Raw genomic sequence first — 18966 nt, forward strand, 5'->3', positions numbered from 1 at the left:
TACTACAGCCAGATCCAGGAGCTGCCACAGAGACTGCACAGCCCGCACAAAGCCTAAGATATTTACTGTCTGACCCTTTACAGAAAAAGTTTGCAGACTTCTGTTCTAGTGGATAAGGACAGACAATAATCAATATGCCGTCAACTACTCAGTTCGTTAGACAGTGACAGACGAGCAAGATGAGAGTGATAGGGAGAGGGGAAGAAGGGCTGCAGTTTCAAGAGTGGTCTTCACAAGACTTGTTCACCCAGAAGGTAACACTTGAGCCAAGGTTAGGAGGGGCAGGGAACGAGGCACACCTCCAGAGGGAGTCAGATTCTGGAAATATTTTGAACAGAGAGCCCACAAGAGAAACCAGAGAAAATGAGAGAAAGTAGAGGGGAGAAGGATCGGAGTGACACGAAGCCAGGTGGCCCACCGATGAGCCTTGTGAGAGCCCACATCCATCTTCCCTGGGAACTGAGCAACAGGGGAAGGCCAGGGCTAACCTGGAGGCAGAGAGGGCAGAGGGCCTGACTCACACTCCCTTTGGCCTGGCCCAAAGTGCCATCCAGTGGGTTCTGAGGGAGGGAGGCAGACAATCGGGGGCTGCAGATGGCCCCAGCCCTCCTGTGGGGACACCAAGGATAGGAAGGCAGAGGTAGGCAGACTCATAAGGAGTCGAGGCTGAGAGGCTGCGAGGTCCTGAGCAACATCTGGCAGCTGATGTTGAACATGTGAATACAGACCCTGCCGCAGAGGCCGCCGATGGCGGAGGGAAAATGAGTTAAGACCAGTTCACTCCAGATGCAGAATATCCCTGGGAGAATATCAGTGTTTCTGTTTTACTCAAGGCTGGTGGGGTTCTGGTAGGAACGGTAATAAAGTTCCAAGGGCTCCTTTTCAAGTCACTTTGTTCAGAAAATCTAGAGACTGCTTCTGACAGCCCAAGTAAACACCTGGTTAACAGAGGGTCTCCCTCAACTGTGTGTGTGTGTGTGTGTGTGTGTGTGTGTGTGTGTGTGTGTGTGGAGGGGAGCAGGGGTAGCAGCCTCTTCCTGGCTCTTTACTGTGGCATATGAATCATCCAGCAAAGTACCCTCCTTCCCCAACTACCTCATCTGAAGTGCTGAAAATCGCCCAAAGTCGGGTAACTACACAAAAATTCATTTCGAATCACAAACCCTTCACAGCCCAGTCAGGGAAACGGGGCGAAGTCAGTGGCGGCCCCCTTGAACACTTCAGCCCCATCAAATATGGCGTCTGTGACTGCCATGGATGCTTTCTAACCTCGGGCTGGGTGGGAATGAAGGACCGTTTCCTCCCTTGAGACCTATTCTTCTGTATTACATTCGGAGGGAGATGTTCTTTCTTAGAGTGAAACCCTGCACAAGTACCCAGGGCTGCTTAAAATGACCTTATGATTACAGAAGCCGGTGTTGGTTGGAAGATTACTCCCAAAGGTGGAGTTGCATGAGGAGAGCCTAGATCCAGATGTAGGAATGTGAGGGGCCGAGGGAGCTCACGATTATGTCCACTCATAGAACAAACAATACGTTCCTGCCACTCCTGTAATTCTTCACTGACTAGAAATCATAAACACACAACCTATGAGTTGAGACAGAAGCGAGTTCAGTAAGAAGCTTTCTCCACATGTGTTTTCCTTAGCGGGGGGAATTCTACAAGTTTTAACTCTTGGAAACACATGGCAAATTACAAAGGTCAACATCTTTGTGAGGTGCTGGGCTTGGCAGTTAGCATCGCCCATGAAACTCTGTAGCTTCCAGTTCGCCTCAAAGCGGGCATGTCACAAAGACATGGAGACTCTCGGCCGAGTATACAGCCTCAGGACTGAAGCTTCTGGCTTCATTTCTGCACAAGTCCTGCTAAATGTTTCACATGCCCCTTCCTGCCATGGCCTGTTCCCTCCGTTTTCTGCACTTAATAAAACAACGGGCTTGTATATTTGGAGTGGAGCTGGGAAGGCAAGAAAGACAAGAAGGGTGTTGATAACAGAAAATAACCATGATAATGGAAAGACGGAGGCATTTGGGATTATGGGCTATTTACTGGATAAGAATATATAATCGAGAAATTGGATGTACTTCTATATTAGACACAGTTGTGTAAGTCAAAATTGAAATGGAGTCATAAAAATCTCATAATATTAATGGTATTAACTAAAGTCTATAATGAGAGGGATTTGGGTTTTGCTGATGCCTACGGGGCTCCGCATGGATTCTCATCGCGACGGGAGGTGCCTGCCCACGGTCACTGGGCAGCTCAGTCTGCGAAGAAAAACAACTTATTTATTTCCATCAGGCATCCTGCCTCAAACACCCACCCACACTGTCCATCCCTTCTCCAAGCTGGAAACCGTGGAGGCCTCCCTGACTACTCCCTTAATGACTGAGCGTTCAATGAATAAAATTTCCCACTCATTAGACACTGCTGCTTCTTAACATGTAATAAGGGGGGAAAAGATGGCACTGAGGTACACCTTGGACCAGGGTTTCTCAAGCTCAGCAGAAGCCATCTGGGACCGGGTAGGTCTTTGCTGTGAGGGAGGCGCTGTCTTGTACATTGTAAGAGGTTTACCAGCATCCCTGGCTTCTCCCCACCAGGTTCCAGGAGAAACCACCACTACCACCACCTCCCAGTTGTACAAACCAAAAAGATATCTGCAGATATTGACAGATGTCCCTTGGAGGTATAGTCACCCCCTGTTGAGACCCCTGGTGTAGACAATGACAGATGGCCTCACAAAAGGGAATTCAGGTAAAATGAGCCAGACCCATTTCAGAGCCCATTTAAGAGGCCAAGGAAAGGCACACTCCTCTCCTGGCTGATTCTGGGGACATACACTGAACAGATGACACAGGTGAACTGGTACTTGGGCCACATCGATGACCTATAACAACCCACATACACTCAGTTGAGCCTGTGGGAGTCTACCATGACAGCTTTGGTTCGCCCCTCCAGTATGGCCCTAAATATCCCTGAACACAAATTCTCTTGCTTTGCTTTTCCTATCAGCCCACAGAGCGCAGGCCTTCAACCACCAGCTGCGTCATGAGTCCCCCACTTCCATAAAGCCTGGGACTGTGATTCTTCTTCCTTTCGTGATGTACCAGCCACAGCAAGGTAATGAGTAAAAAACCAATCAGAATTTAAGAGAGCCCAGTCTCCTGTCCGAGGGCGCCAGGACGAGATCACTACACAAAGGCCCTTACTGCCTTCCAAGATAAAGCAACGCTCTGCTCGAATATGAAACCCTTCATCGGTTCTCAGATCCAAAGTGACTGAATGGAACTGCAAACCAGGGACCCAGAGCTTACACTCAGACCATGTTCCCAAACGCGTCTGCCTCTAAATCAGTTGTCTGGGAACACAACCCATCCTTCTCTAGAAACAATGCACGAAGCAACAATAATGCTAACTGGCATTTGTGTAATGTTTTCATTTACAAAGTACATGCAGATCCATTATTTCATTCACTCTATAAAATAGCATGTGAAATATTTGGGGATTATTGTTCCCAAGTTCAGAAGAAGAAACTACAGCTCACAAGGGATCAATGAAAAGTAGTCCATAAAACACGAGCCAGCCCGTACTATTGTTCATGGGGAAATGCCCCCATCATGTGGGCCGTCATGATGCTGTCGGAAAATAGCCCCGGGTGCCGTGGGTACGTCTTGGCGCTGCTGACGCAGAGACTCTGCCCCTGCTTCCCTCCCGTGACGGAGCTTTGTGTCACCCAGGACCTCATCCAAGGCATTGATAAAAGTACATCACAAGGGAGGGCACAGGGTTCTGCACTAAGGCTTCTAGTGACCGACCCTGGACGGCACTTGACGCATCCACCTGTCCAGACCATGCGTCAGTCTGACTTTCCCCTGAACCCTTGGCTCTCAGCTCAAAGCTGCTGCTAGAAAGAAGTCCATAAAGCCCAGAGCATGAGTTCCAAGAGGCTGGCGGGTGGAACTGAGGCCAGGGAAGGAGCAGGAAAGCTGGAGAAGCACCGCGAGGAGTAGGAGGGCCCAGAGAAGATGGGGAGACGATGTCTCCAGCTAGGAGCACCCCTCACCTCTGGCCTCATCTGCTACATCACTACCACTGGAATAAATAGCTGGGAAGAGGTGAGAAGTGTGCAAGATCACAAGGCAGCTGGCCGCAGAGACAGTAAAGGGGGAGGAGGGGAACTGCCTGGGGGCAGCAGGAAACAGGCAAGGCAGAGGAGGGGCAGGCCACAGGCTGATCCTGGAAAGCCATTCAGATCATGGGAAGCTGGATTTGGGAACATATATCATTCAGTGTATTTGCTTAAAGTTGACCCACTGGAGCTCTTCCCCAAAGCTGCTCAACCTTGATCAGAAGTCACCGACTTGCATGTTAATGCAGACTTCTGGCCACCACTCCAGACCCACCCCCACAGTTGGCTTCCTATCTCAGGGTGGCCTGGTCAAGGTACCCTGAGGATCGCCCTGTGGGAAGCATGGCCCTACGTCCTGCGCTCCGGGAGGCCCCAAGACACCACCTCTGTCTCTGCTCCCTGCGTGCTGTGGCAGATGCTAGTTGACGTTCTGGCAGGCCGTGAGCTGCAGCTTATCTGCAGGAGGACAAGGCATGGTGTGGTTTTAATCCAGTCCCTCAATTGTTGTCTGTTATTTTCCCTTTTCTCAGATACTCCAGGATTCATACATATAGGTAAGCCTCACAACAGCCTCGCAGCAGCTGCTCAGAACGCTGCTGGCATTGATCCCTGGGCCGGACCCATCCTTTGGAAGTGCATCTGTGGTGAGAAGTATGTCCTTGTGGGACGGATGTGAGATGTGAAAGGAGCCAAAAACCACTTGGCACCAAGTCTGAAGACTCAGGCAAGGGATCTAGCAGGGAAATCACAGTTGGGTCTGAGGCCAAGGGTCTGCCTACCTGCCGGGACTTGAGCAGAGAGGAGGAGGAAGGGCTTCAATTCGATCCCCAGTAAGGGCAGTATGGAGGCCAGCGCTCACACGAACAGGCGTGTTTTCCTTAAAACTGTATCTGCTGTTATTTCAGCCTACTCTGGTCTGACGGTGGGCACTTGGTTCTCCCTGAATAGGTACCTTTCTATACCCATCCCTGCAGGAGAGTGTCAGACTACCGTGAGGACTAGGCAGGCCCTGGGCAGGGACTCACCTTGCCAGTGATGCTTGTAGTCACACATACGGGACAGGGCAATCATCATGGCGCAGTATAGGGGCAAGATGGCGGCACAGAGCCGCCAGCTCTTCCCCCGCCCACTCTCGGTGAAGCAGTGCAGCTTGCCAGCCAAGTAGAACGTCGTGAAGCCAAGGCCAGAAAAGGCAACTGCCAAAGAGAAACAGCAGGTGTTACACTAGCAGGTGGTAAGTGGCAGAGACGCAGCACGTCCTGGGCATCCTGTCTACCATCTTGCACGCCCCAGGGCCAAGGCATATTGGCACCAGGCACCATCTAGGCAATCTGTGCTCTTGCTAGAACCATGCTGGTATGAAACTTTTAACAAGGAGAATGACCTTCCGGCTTGTGTGTGATCAAAATTTATTCTATTTCATTCATTCATTCGTTCATTCATTCATTCATTCAACGATTTAATGGGTATCTACTATGTGCTAGATAGGCACTACTCCAGGTGGGGGACTAACAAAGGGCATCCGATGCTGTCTCTGTGTTAAGGGGCTCAAGGTCTGGTTCAAAGACATAAGCATGTGAAGAGAGGATTTTAATATAATGTGTTGGGTTAGAACACAAGACCGGGATGACTGCTGAGATTTGAAGAGCGAGGGAAAGGAAGGGATTCGGGGGCTTAGGGGGCTCTTGGTAAGATGGGTGCAGCACAGCTATGGAGGAATGATTTTGATGGAGAGGTTGGCAGTGACAAGTGCCTTGTTTTCTCCTAAAAATCATGGTTACTGATCTTTAGATTTGCAAAGACAACTCATGACTGTGCTAAATCCATGGTCAAAAGCGTGGAGGCTCGGTGTAGCATGTGTAATCCCCAGACTTCTCACCCAGTCAGGTTCAAACACAGTTGGAACTCAGCGAGATTTATGGTAGGTCTTCTGTGGGCTTAGAATGGTCGCAACCATGGCTACACGTGGAGTAGGAAGGTGAAAACCTGAAAAACCTAGGAAGCTTTAGAAAATCCTGGTAGTCAGGTCTCGCTGCTGGACATTCTGTTGGTGCTGGCCTACTGGTCTGGAGCGTGTGTGTGTTAGTGTGAGAGAGTGTATTACGTGGGAGTGGGAGTGTGTGTGTGGGGGGGTTGTGGGTGTATATGTGTGTGAATGCATGTATGAGTGTGTGTGTGTATATGTGAGTATAAGTGTGTATATGTTTAAGTGTATGTGAGTATATATGTGTATAAGTATGTGAGTGTGCATGTGTGTACATGTATGAGTGTGTACATGTGAGTATAAGTGTATATGTTTGAGTGTATACGTGTGCGAGTATGTGTGTGAGTGTATGTGAGCATGCATGTGTGTGTATGTGAGTGTATGTGTATGTATGCATGATATGTACAAGTGTGTGAGTGTGCATATATGTGAATGTATATAAGTGAGTATATGTGTATATGTATGAGTGTGTATATATGTAAGTATATGTGAGTATGTGTGTATATGTATGTAGTGTATGTGTATATGTGTGTGTATATGAGTATATGTGCATGCTTGAGTGTATATGTGTGCATGTATGCAAGTGTGTGTGAGTGTATGTGATCAGGTATGTATGAGTGTATATATGTGTGTGAGTGTGTATGTGTGTGTATATGTGAGTATATGTGAGTATGTGTGTATACGTATGAGTGCGTATGTGTATATGTGTATAAGTGTGTATGTGTGTATGTGAGTATATGTGAGTATGCATGTGTGTGTGAGTGTATATGTGAGTGTGAATGTATGTGTATGTATGTGTGATATGTACAAGTGTGTGTGTGCATATATGAATGTATATAAGTGTGTGTATGTGTAGGAGTGTGTACATATGTGAGTATATGTATGTGTGTGTATAAGTATGTGAGTGTGTATGTGTGTATGTGTAGGAGTGTGTACATATGTGAGTATATGTATGTGTGTGTATAAGTATGTGAGTGTGTATGTGTGTATGTGTAGGAGTGTGTACATATGTGAGTATATGTATGTGTGTGTATAAGTACGTGAGTGTGTATGTGTGTATGTGTATGAGTGTGTACATATGTGAGTATATGTATGTGTGTGTATAAGTATGTGAGTGTGTATGTGTGTATGTGTAGAAGTGTGTATGTGTTGAGTGTGTGAGTCTGTGTATGTACGGTATGTGCATGAGTGTGCGCATACGTATATGTGAGTGTGGGAGTGTGTGCATGCGTACTCCCTGAGTGATTCTAACACCAGCCGGGATTGAGCTTTGGACACTCGTTGAAGCCACAGTCCCTGCCTTCTCTAGACACCAGCCCAATCAAAGCTTTCCTCTTGGTGAGAGAATACCCCTGGGCGGCAGACTCCTCGGCAGCCAGCCCACACAGGGACTTGGTAAAACCGTTCTTGCAAGTACTCTGGGTGCCAGTCCACCGGCGACTCGGGAGACTGCCCGAGCCCGAGCCGCAGCCTCGGCGTCGCCGAGTCAGTTACGGATGCACAACGCAGGCCTGCCCAGACCTGCTGAGTTAGACTCTGCATTTCTCAAGGTCCATGCAAGACCTGTGCGCACTCTCCAGTCTCCGAGGGCCTGGCCTAAAACACAGTCATCCTCTTTGTAAGACTCTAGAAGAGTCTACCTTAGGGAAATAATCCAAAACTATGGAGAGCTCTAGAAGATACTCTGGTCGAGTTATTCATAATTATAGAACAATGGAAGATGGTGAATGCAGAGGCACAGAGAAGCGAACTGTGATATTTCCGTTCAGTGGACCATGACGCACCCACGCAAATCACGGTGCCCACACAGCGCTGCGGACAATACTCCCGGTACCGCGTTAAGGAAAAAAAGCAGGACCTCAAATTGGAGGTTCAAGAGAATCATGGCTATAGCACATAAAAATGAATAAACTGCAGCTTTACCAAGTTATCTCTGATAATGTGCTTTTTTTTTTTTTAAGAGAGAGAGAGCGCAAGTGGGGGTCGGGCAGGACAAAGTGGGGGAGAGAAACTTAAGCAGGCTCCACTCAGTGCAGGGCTGGATCCCAGGACCCTGAGATCATGACCTGAGCCTAAATCAAGAGTCAGATGCTCACCCGAAAGAGCCACCCAGGCACCCCAAAAATGTGTCTTCTTAAAAGGGATCCCCCAGGTCCAAACATAAGCTTATGCCAAAGTAGAACGTTTTCAACAACCAAATTTAAAGAAGGTGAGAGGGTAGTTTTTTTTTTTTTCTTTTTAAACAGAATATTAAATCAGGTTTATCTCAGGAATAAAAATGAAGCACTTAAACATTTTTGAATAATAATTAGCACTTAAATAAACAGCAAAGCAGTGCCAATACATATTAAATATTCTGTTTAAAATAAGAATATGTAAGGAGCTTCATTGTCCAGGCCTGTTCTACCTTTTTGCCATGATGGAAGGTGTTTAAGTGACTTACGGGCATTCGAAAGTGGCCCCATTTGGCCACCATCCTAGCAAGCACAATGGGTTCTTAATTTCCCGTCCTTACCCACGTTACTCTGCTTCTTCGATTCACTGACACCCTCCCCTGAGGTAGCAGAATGGGAGGGGGAGGCTGGACAGTTGGCTCTGGTGGGTACTGGCCTCACCCTGCATTCTTACAGAGGAGTAATGGAATTCATTCAAACCAGACAGCTTAGCAGGTCTATCTGGCTAATTATACTGAATGTGGGAGCATAAAAGAACTGTCCTGCGGCTGTGTAGGGTTATGGATGAAAGTCTCCAAGATTTCAATCAGAGAGGCAGCCTTAAGTGTTGCCTAACTGGTATCTCTTGGGAAAAGAAAAGAAAAAAAAAAAAAAAAAAGGAAGTCAATGAGTACAGGGTAGATGATGAGAAGGAATTTGTCTGTGTCCCCATAAAACAATTGGTCCGGAGACTTTAGGACAGACAAGTCCCAGCTCAAGCAGCCAATGCCACCTGAGCCTCGAGGCACAAGACGGTCAAGGGAAGGGGCCACTGAAAACCATCCAAGGTCAAGACCTGGGGCGGGCAGCTCAAGGCCAGACCCCCGGACTGCACTAGATCACCTCCCTGTCCCCCCGGAACTCGAATTTGGCCCATCTGGGCAGCAGCAGGTTGGTCCTCATTCTTTGGGGAGCAGGTGAAATGTCCTCTCTCTCATGCCCCGGGACGCACACTGCAGCCCTGCAAAGTGTGGGAGCGTCTGCTGCTTTGAAAAGGAGCCGGGAATCAAAGGCATTTTAAAGGCTGGGTTCAACAGTCTGGACCCTGTGGGCATCCAGCAGCTGCTGCCGTTCTTCTACATATTCTATTGGGCCCCTGGGCAATATTTTTTTTTAAAAAAAGATTTTATTTATCTATTTGACAGAGATAGAGACAGCCAGTGAGAGAGGGAACACAAGCAGGGGGAGTGGGAGAGGAAGAAGCAGGCTCCCAGCGGAGGAGCCTGATGTGGGGCTCGATCCCACAACGCCAGGATCACGCCCTGAGCCGAAGGCAGGCGCTTAACCGCTGTGCCACCCAGGCGCCGCCCCGGGCAATATTTTTAAAGCAGCACTATGTGCATTTAGTTTTCTAGGTAACACGACAGGCTCCAAATTCACGCTGAACCTTATGCTTGTCACCTTTCTCAGTGACATTTATACAGCTGTTGAGCCAGCAGAGCGTCCTTTGGCAAAGGACTTCTGGGGCTCTGCCTTGTGGCCTGGGAGGCACATCAGAGCTGTGGACACCACGGGCACTTTGCATTCCTGCTTTCCTGAACACTGTCCGAGTTAGAACTAGGCTCTGCCAAACCGCCCTGAAGTCATAGGATCCCACATTTTGTTCTCCCATCTCCTCCTGTGAGGCTGGAGGTTTGGGACCAGGACGTAAACTCCGGGGAGCCATCCAGCTCTCGGATCCTGGGGCTCACTGAGGCTCAGATTCGATTCAACTGGGAGAAAAAGAAAACAGGGAAGTTTTTAAAGAAAGGCTTTCCAAGGCCAGCCAAGCAACACCCTATTCTCTTCTCAATGAAACATGCCCTTGAGACACTGGAGAGCTGAAAACCCTTTACGCTCGTGTGGAACAAGTGAGGCCCTGTTCATTTTGTCTGCCTCTCCCCTGAAACACAGCGCTTGCTTCCAGCACGATTAAGAAAGGTAGCGGAGAGCAGAGCAGTCAAGGCAGTGGACATTTCAGAAGATGGAGATCATAAAATAGGGGAAACGTGTTCATATTTTGCTACCATTATGAACAACAGAAATACGATTAGAACACTCCCAAGCCAGTGGGCAAGATGATACTGAGATGCCACCTGTCCCTGGGGCTCCCAACTCTCGTTTATTTGCTCTCCAAAGTTTGAAACACACACAAGCTCTCACAGTGATCTATGGGGAAGAGCATATGCCCCTTGCTTTCAGAGCCTGTAGCAGGTTTTCTGAGCTAGAAACAGCCGATTGTAAATATTTATATGTTGATCTGGCTGTGAAAAGCAAAGATGTTCTTGGAGCCTGTCAACTAGGAAGCAGATGAAGGAGAATGATTTCCCCACCCTGTTTCTGGCACTTTCAAGGCTCACTTCTGGCATGGTCTTCAATGAGAGGAGATAAGCAAAGCATCACAATACAAGCTGTGGGCCCAAGACGTTGACACGAGGCACCCGCCCTGCCCAGGCCTCTCTGCCTGCCTGGGAATTCTGAAAGGGAATCACTGGTTCTCCCACCCTCACAGACGAATTGCCACAGGTTTACAACTCTTCCTTTGCAAAGGAAGTTCTATTTATGGAGCTAGTTCAGGTGAAATAATGTGGTCTGCCTTCCCCCGTTGACTTTGAAAGCAAGTAGACCACCTTCGGACCCCAATGATTGCCAGAAATAAGAAAACTGGCGTGCACACACACAAAGCTTTCAAAATAAAATGAGATAAGAATCATGACAGATCCTGCTTTGTGTGTTGTGTTTTTCACTTTTGCTAATTTTAATGAATTTCTCCAGACAAACGGATCAGTCCTGGCACCAAAAATGGAATTGTACCCTGATGAGGTAATCTGTACAAATTTTCCATTTTATGATGCTCAACCAGCTAGTATTTTCTTCTCTAAGAGGGAGAAGACCAATACCAGATGGCTGAATAAATCTTAATACTGAAGGGTGTTTTGAGAACGTCAGTGCATCTCTGTAAGACCATCCAAAACCAGGACGTGGGAATGAGCACGTCTGGTCAGTACTTAGACACTCCTTACAACCAGGACAGTGCTCCCAGCAGTCAGAGATCCAAGTTCTCATCGTGGCTCTGTCATTAACTGAATACAGGACCTTGGGCAAGTCACCTTCCCTCGCTGGGCCTTAGTGTGCTCTGTAAAATGAGAGGCTGAACCACAAGAGCCACTAAGTCATGCCCCTGGGGGTCAGGCACATAGGGAACAGGAGTAAAGTAACTGGTATTTGAGGCACCTTTTTGAAGAAAACCCTCCTGGTCTACCTTCTATTACTCCACTGTTGCTAGACACTCAGATAAGAAACACTTCACTTTCTGGAAAAAAAAAAAAAAAAACAATGGCTCATTTGTGATGGTAAATGACAATGAACACCTGGCTTCACTGCGGGGTGATAACTGGGAGTGGTGAGGACCGGGAGCACCTGCCGCTTAAAAGATGCAGCTGGTGTCTGCTGTGTAGAAATGCGGGCTCTGTGTTCCTAGAAGTTTTGCTCTTCTGGCAAAGGAGGGAAATCCCGATATATGTGGTAAATGTCTCCATTTTAATATATTAGCAACATCAAAAATTAATACAGTGCAGACCAAACGAACCTCATCTGTGGGCCAACAGGACAAACTGCGCGGCCAAACTGCCAATTTGACAGGTCACCTGACCCCTGTCTTCCAGTGCCGACTGGTTAAATCACCCTCATGCCTGAGCTGAAAACTACACAAGCCAATTTGTCCCTGCTCTCCACACCAGGGCAAAGAAGCATTTGAGCTTGGGGTGATTTTGTTTAAACCAACAGCAACAGCAAATTCAGTGACACAGGGGATCTGAGAACTAAGAAATCCATTCAACAGCAGGGACTACAGACAGTCCCTGACTTAAAGGGTGCTACTTACATCTTCTTTTTTTTTACTTTATAATGGTGTGAAAGCAACATGCATTCAATAGAAACCATACTTCGATTTCTGAATTTTGTCCTCTTCCCATGGTTGTGATGTGATACGATCCTCTCTCGTGATGCTCGGCGGCACCAGCCACAGCCCGGGTCAGTCCCGCGATCCCCAGGGCAAACAACGAACACGCTTACAGCCGTTCTGTTCTTCCGTTTCAGCACAGTGTTCAATAAGTCACATGAGAGATTCAATACTTGATTATAAAATAAACTTTGTGTTAGATGATTTCGCCCAGCTGTAGACTAGTGTCAGTGTTATGAGCACATTCGGGGGGGGGGGGGCTAAGCTATGGAGTGCAGTAGGTTAGGTGTTTAACGTGCATTTTCAACTTATGATATTTTCAACTTACCATGGGTCTGTCAGGCTATAACCCCATTACAAGTTGAGGAAAATCTGTATTGTGTGCTGTTGAGGAGTGTGGGTTTTTGAGGCAAACCCGTGTGGTCTCAGCTCTGCCACTTAACTCCCATATAGCCTCGCCTCTTAGGGTCTCAGTTTCCTGGTTTGTGCAACAGGGTTAGTAGCATTTGCCTTACAAAGTTATCTTGCAAATAAGTTAATGAGGAATTGTAAAATGCTTAGCGTGGTGCTTGGCACCAAGTGATCACTTGCCTGACCCATAGTCTTGGTTCTGTAAAGTTCCCTTCTGCAAGAAACGCCTTCACGAAGTCTACTCTTGTAATCTGCAGCTCTTTAGTTATATAACTGCATGCTTGCTCTGAGAGAATTCTAGAGCAAGGTATCAGGCTGCTATAATTCTGCAGCCTGCAAGGCTCTCAGTAGATATAAAATGATCTTAGCTGGCAAAATGAACAGACTTGAAGACTCAGGGAGCTAAGTCAGTGGATATATCTTTCTGATTCCACTTTGCAGGATGCCTGAAACTCTCGGATGAGAGGGTCAGAGAGCCGGGAGGCTGCAACTGTGCTAAGTGACCCAGCTTTTCTCCTAGGACTCCCCAGAAACAAGCTTCAATGTGTCAGAACCTACTTTGATGTCACGTGACTAGTTTCTCCTTCATAGTTTCTTAATTCACAGTTCAGACAAGCCAAGATGCTCACTCTGTTTTCTATGACAAGCTAGATTCATTAATACTCTAAGATATTGGTTAAGAGATTTTACTTAAAAAAAAAAAAAGATGCAAGTAGTTGGCTACAAATCCTAGTGAGAATGTGGACCCACAGTGCATCTGTAGCCTAAGACCATTCAATGGAACTTGAGGCATTACAGCTATTTATTCTGTATGAAGACAGAAAGAAGATCATTGACATCTGATTTAACTACCCAATCAGAGTTACAATTTCAAGGGTCAATTTTGATGAAAACTACAGAACAGACTCAATACCCATAGTGATTGTTAAAATAGCCTGCCTTCTCCCCAGTTTAGGACCCATGAGATTATTTTTGCTCAAATGTAGGAGGCAAAAAGTCTATCTTACATCAATGATTCTTCTAAAATTTCTTTTAAGGACAAGAGTTCATCACAATCAATACAATTCAACAACTCCAAAAGTATCAATTCATTCAACTAGATAATTCAGAGGAAAGGATTTAGGTCCTGATTTATCTTGGTAAGCATCTATACATAATTCCTTTTCTTTGCTTGTATAACCAGGCAGACATAGATCCCACTAGACTATAATCTCCATGGGGGCAGGACTTATGCTACCTTCCTCACCCTTGGATCTGGACAGTCCGCCACAGTGACTGGCCCCAATAAATATGTGCTGACTGAAGGGAGGACTTAGCACAAAGGTATATTATTGTCATACATTCCTTCATTCACTCTCTCAACACCTATTTATCAATGGCCTCAAGGAACAAGGGACTTCGCTGGACCACAGTGATGGGAAGATGCATAAGACCCAGTTCTTGCCCTGGAGGAGTTTTGTTTGGGAGAGAAAAACTGGGAAAAACAAGGGAAGCTCCATGGAGGAAATAAAATTGGAGCGTGGAGGACAGACAAGGAAGGGGCTGTAAAACCACCTCGGTTATCCGGGATCCAGGAGCTAACGTCATTCAACCCTGCTGTTGAACCGCCTGTGATTCTAGGCATGGTCATAGTGGCTATCAGCCTCAGGAAGAATGACCCACCTCAGTACCATCAGCCTTAAGATTTAATAAGAATTGTTGTGCTGGCGAGAAACTGCAAGACATCTGTTAGACCAAAGGAGATTGGGTAGATCCTATGCAGCTTGGGGAAGACAGGCTGAGCCTAGGAATGTTGAAGCCAGCATCGCCTGACCGTCTGCTCCAGGGGGATGGAGAGGACCATCTTGACCCACTCCAGGAGGCTAGGTGGCCAACGAGACCCGCTGGATACAACTCCAGAGATGTGACATGAATTGAGAACCTACAGCTAGTCAGAGATGGAGTGAGGATCTAAGCACGGGTGAGAAGTGCTCTGCAGCACAGCTGAGTGGACCTAGGTAGGCGTCCTGACCCCACCCCCTGTTATCTGTGTGACCTAGGGCAAGGTGCTTAACTTCTAAAAGTCAGGCTTGCCATCTGTAAAATGGACAAACCAGCAGCTGTCCAAGAGAGTGATTGGGAGAACCAATCACAGCGTGTCCACGATATGTTGGACAGAGTGCCTGGCAGGCATTAGGCTCTCGGTGATGGTCTGATCCCTTTCCCCCCTCCCTCTGCCTTCTCACTCATGCTCTTTCTCAAAATGATGCTGTCTCCCAAGTGAATCTGCAAGTGTGCAAGAGGAAAGGAAGACAATGCATGCACCAAGATAACAAGGATGTGAACTCTGTGGCACCAGGATGGCTCCATGACCAAGACGGTGTCTGCATCCCCTGCCATTATATGCCCCACACCAAGAACAGTGCCAACAAGTCATGGGTGCTCGATAAATACAAGTGAAAGAACAAAGTAATAAAAGGAAGGGATGGTCGGATAATATGGAAGCTGGGCCGGGGCTCTATGGGAGCACAGCGATGGGCATCCCTTCTCTGCCTAGCTAACTGCTCCTCACTCTTCAGGTCTCGGTTTAAATGTCACCTCCAAAGACCCTCCCTGCCCCCGCCCAGCAGGTGTGATGGGGTCTTACTATACCTCGTACCTGTCCTTCAAAACACTTCACACCACTCTTCTTGTTTACATGATTGCCTAGCAACTGCCTCCCTTCTACTGGATTCTGAAGCTTTATGGGGGCAGAGGCTGTGTTCCCCATGCCTGCACTCACTAGGTGCTCAATAAATGTGCATAGTGAATAAATGGCTACAGATCTGACAGGCAGGGAAGGTTTCACAAAAGAAGGAGGCAGATATGCACCAAATAATGGAGAGGGAGTAGAGTCAGGCACTGGGTCAGAATAACATATGGGAGGGAGACAAGCTGGGGCCTTCATTCAATTCTTCCTTACCACACCCCACCCTCCAGACACATACACAGTCAGTCAGTGACATAGGTATTAGGCCCATTTTATGGATGAGAAATGGAGGCCCAGATAGGTCAAATTATTGACCGAAGGCTAATATAGCCCTTAAAAGCGAATTCTTTCTTTTTTGAGGGGCAGGGGCAGAGGGAGAGAGAGAATCTTGAGAAGGCTCCATGCCTAGTGCAGAGCCCAACACAGGACTTGATCTCACAACCCTGAGACCATGACCTGAGCCAAAATCAAGAGTTGGATGCTTAACCAGCTGAGCCACTCAGGCACTCCCACGGTGAATTATTTCTAAATGGAGCAAGAAATCATAATTTTCTTAGCAAAACTGCAGTTATGGCACTGCTAACTGCCAATCTGTTTTGATGTCCCCAGGAGGCATGGGCCTTTCAGGGTCACCGCCGAAGCCCGAGGACCCAGCACACTGCCTGACAAGAAAAGTAACCAATACATGGTAACCAAATGAATATATAAATGGTAGAGACCATTTATTCATTTCACAAACATAACTGGACTCTATTAAGTACTCTGGCAACAGACCAAGGTCCTTGGGGACAGAAAAATATTATGGCCGTGAAAGGTCATATCCTTCATCCCCTATTTCTAGGCGGGGTGATACTTAAGCTTCCTGAGCCAGACGAGATTTCCATCTGATGATAGGAATGAGAGTATTGCCTTGTTTGAGGATGAGCAATGGGGAAAAGGAAAAGGAACCAAGAAGCTCATAATTAGTCTGCAAGCAAATGTCAGCGGCAGGAAACGCAAACAGAAGAGGCGGAGGACTATAAGCTCCTTGTGTAACCCCAGTCCTGCGTCTTCAAATAGGATTCTGTTCGGAAAAAAGGAACCCACAACCAACTCAGGCACAATGCAGAAAAAAGTGCAGGGGGGAACTCCAGCGGCTGGGAAGAAAGGGACTTTGGGGGAAGAAGGTGGCGGTCTTTTGGTCGGTCCTTGCAGGCACGATCCTGGGAACGGGTGAAGCGTCAGCAGAGAAGGAATAAAGATTTCTAAATGACAGAAGCCACTCTGGCTCCCCCCACACACCCCACACTGTTTGATGACAAAGTCTTGTTAGGAATCGTAAATGGTACTGCTCACCCTAGAGAGAGCTATGAACAGTCGCCGAGCTGGGAAGGGGTTTTGCGTATCAGAGCATCCTGACCTACAGAAGGTCTAAGTCGCCAAGACAACTTTTGCTTTTTTCTGTTGTGATTATATGCCACAATGATCTGAAACATAAATATAAAAATAGGCCCTCAAAATGGAGAAACTACCTTTTTCCATAACACCATTATGGAAGCTGATAAAAGCACAGGCCAGATTCAGATCAAGATAACGTTTTCATGGAAAATAATTTTATTTTGCCTCTCAAGGCCGTAGCAGAACATAAATTTGATGGTGAAATTTCAGGAGCAATGCACATGTTGCAGAAACAACTGAAAAGGCAGTAGCCATGAATATGCCCGGGGTGCACATACGTGGGGCACATGCATCCAGGAGAAGCCTCTGAAGTTTTAATGATGGCTACTGCCCAGCTATCTGCCAAGCACGTGACCTTTTGTGAGTTGTTATACTGCCTGCAGTATGATTTGTTAGGGAAAAACCCCTTCTGACCCGCCCCCAACACTAGCCCTGATCAGTGATCTCAGCTCACACATGAAGAGAACACGTGAGATGACAGACAACGTATATATCGGTCTCTGCCCCTGCTCCTGGCACACAGCTCCTGAAGCCCTTGTAAACTCCCAAGTGGTAAGTACTAGGGGCATCTCTTGTTCTAATATGGTGAATCTGGGTGGGCTCCCGGATGGGGGCTGGTCACCAGAAAGACCCAGAAAGTCCAAGCCATGAAGAGAAGGTTGGGACTTTCAGCTGCACCTGCCATTCTCCAGCAAGGAGAGAAGGGCTGGAAATAGGGTCAATGATCAATCACGACTATATGATGAAGCCTCCACAAAAATGCCCGAACTATAGGGTTCAGAGAGCTTCCAGGCTGGGGAACGTACCAGGAGGATGACCCCAACTCCATATTAACAGAAGCTCCTGTGCCTTATCTCTGATCTCAGACGATCTTCCTTAAAACAGCATCCAAGTCACAACTTGCCCAACACAACAAACTGAAATGCACCTGCTGGGCTCTTTTAAATCCTGTATTCCAAGACAGCACAAAATAGAACAAAAAGAGAACTCTTCCAGGTGTTATGAGATTAGGGTTCCGCGTCACAGTGGTGTCCCCTGCCAGCGGTCTTACCTAATTGCCAAATGGGGACGACACTATCTGCCTCACCCGAGTCTAAAAACACGATTTTTGTGAAAGTACGTGGTAAACAGAAATTCAATGTACAAATGAAAGGTGGTGTTAGAAACGCTGGAGAAACTGATGAGAAACATCACAGCCGGCCTCGGACCCAGATCTGTCTGCTTCTCAGCCCTCATTCAGTCTCCTTTCCCAATATAGAGAGAGCTAACACTTCCCCAACCCAGGATTTCACTTCCAGCAGCACGGCAGACTACAGATCCTGACTGAAATAACTAAATGTTGAGTGAAATACAAAAGCAAGCCATCTTTTCAGCTTATTACTGAGTTGACAGAAAGAGAAGGATTAATGGAAGCAAGCTTCCTCAAAATGAAAGGAAAGCATGGGTCTTAGATACAAGGAAACGGCGAAGTCAGACTGTGCCCTGAGTGTGTTCACAGAAAGCCACAGACCTTGAGCCCCTGCTTTGATGTCACCATGAGGCACAGGGGTGGAAAGACTCAGTGTCAGGCTTATCCAAGGTGGCAAATCTAACAGGAGACCCCTGAATAAACCTTATTCAGAGTAAAGAAGGAGGAAACAATAAGGAGACTTGCCTGTCTCCATCTTTGTGTTGTGTGGACAGACCTCACAGCTGTAACACGCCTCTCACAGGTTTTTGCTGTCCCATTCGTAGCTTCTCATACGGTCCCCACAAAACCTTACATGGAGAATTAATTCTGGATGGCCCTGGAGCAGGTAGTGCTCTCTGGAAAAATTCATCTTCAACCCAGATAACAAAATATTCCCCAAAACAAAGCTCTAGGGAAAAATTAATACCCAGAGTTAAGGGGTGCCTGGGGGGTTCAGTTGGTAAAGCGTCCAACTCTTGACTTCAGGTCAGGTCCTGATCTCACAGTCATGAGACTGAGCCCTGAATGGGGCTCCCCACTCAGTGGAAGTCTGCTTGACAGTCTCTGTCTCCCTTCTCCCCTCTCCCCATTCTCTCTCTCTTTCTCAAATAAATTTAAAAAAATAAAATCTAAAAAAAAAAAGCCCAGAGTAAGAAAGCTCAAAACACAAA

The 18966-nt window shown here is 47.2% G+C and overlaps 1 protein-coding gene across 1 annotated transcript in view; it reads right to left on the reverse strand.

The window, feature by feature from the left end:
* Positions 1–5202: 5202 nt before the first annotated feature.
* The window catches only part of PLPP4 (phospholipid phosphatase 4), a 109711-nt gene continuing 95947 nt past the window's right edge, over positions 5203–18966 (reverse strand). Inside the window, exon 3 of the mRNA XM_044382564.1 lies at positions 5203–5328. Coding sequence (XP_044238499.1) covers positions 5203–5328 — 126 coding nt within the window. The remainder of the gene's footprint in view (positions 5329–18966) is intronic.

The sequence above is a fragment of the Ursus arctos genome, unplaced genomic scaffold, assembly GCF_023065955.2.
Source record: "Ursus arctos isolate Adak ecotype North America unplaced genomic scaffold, UrsArc2.0 scaffold_7, whole genome shotgun sequence".
In the NCBI taxonomy this organism is placed as follows: Eukaryota; Metazoa; Chordata; class Mammalia; order Carnivora; family Ursidae; genus Ursus; species Ursus arctos.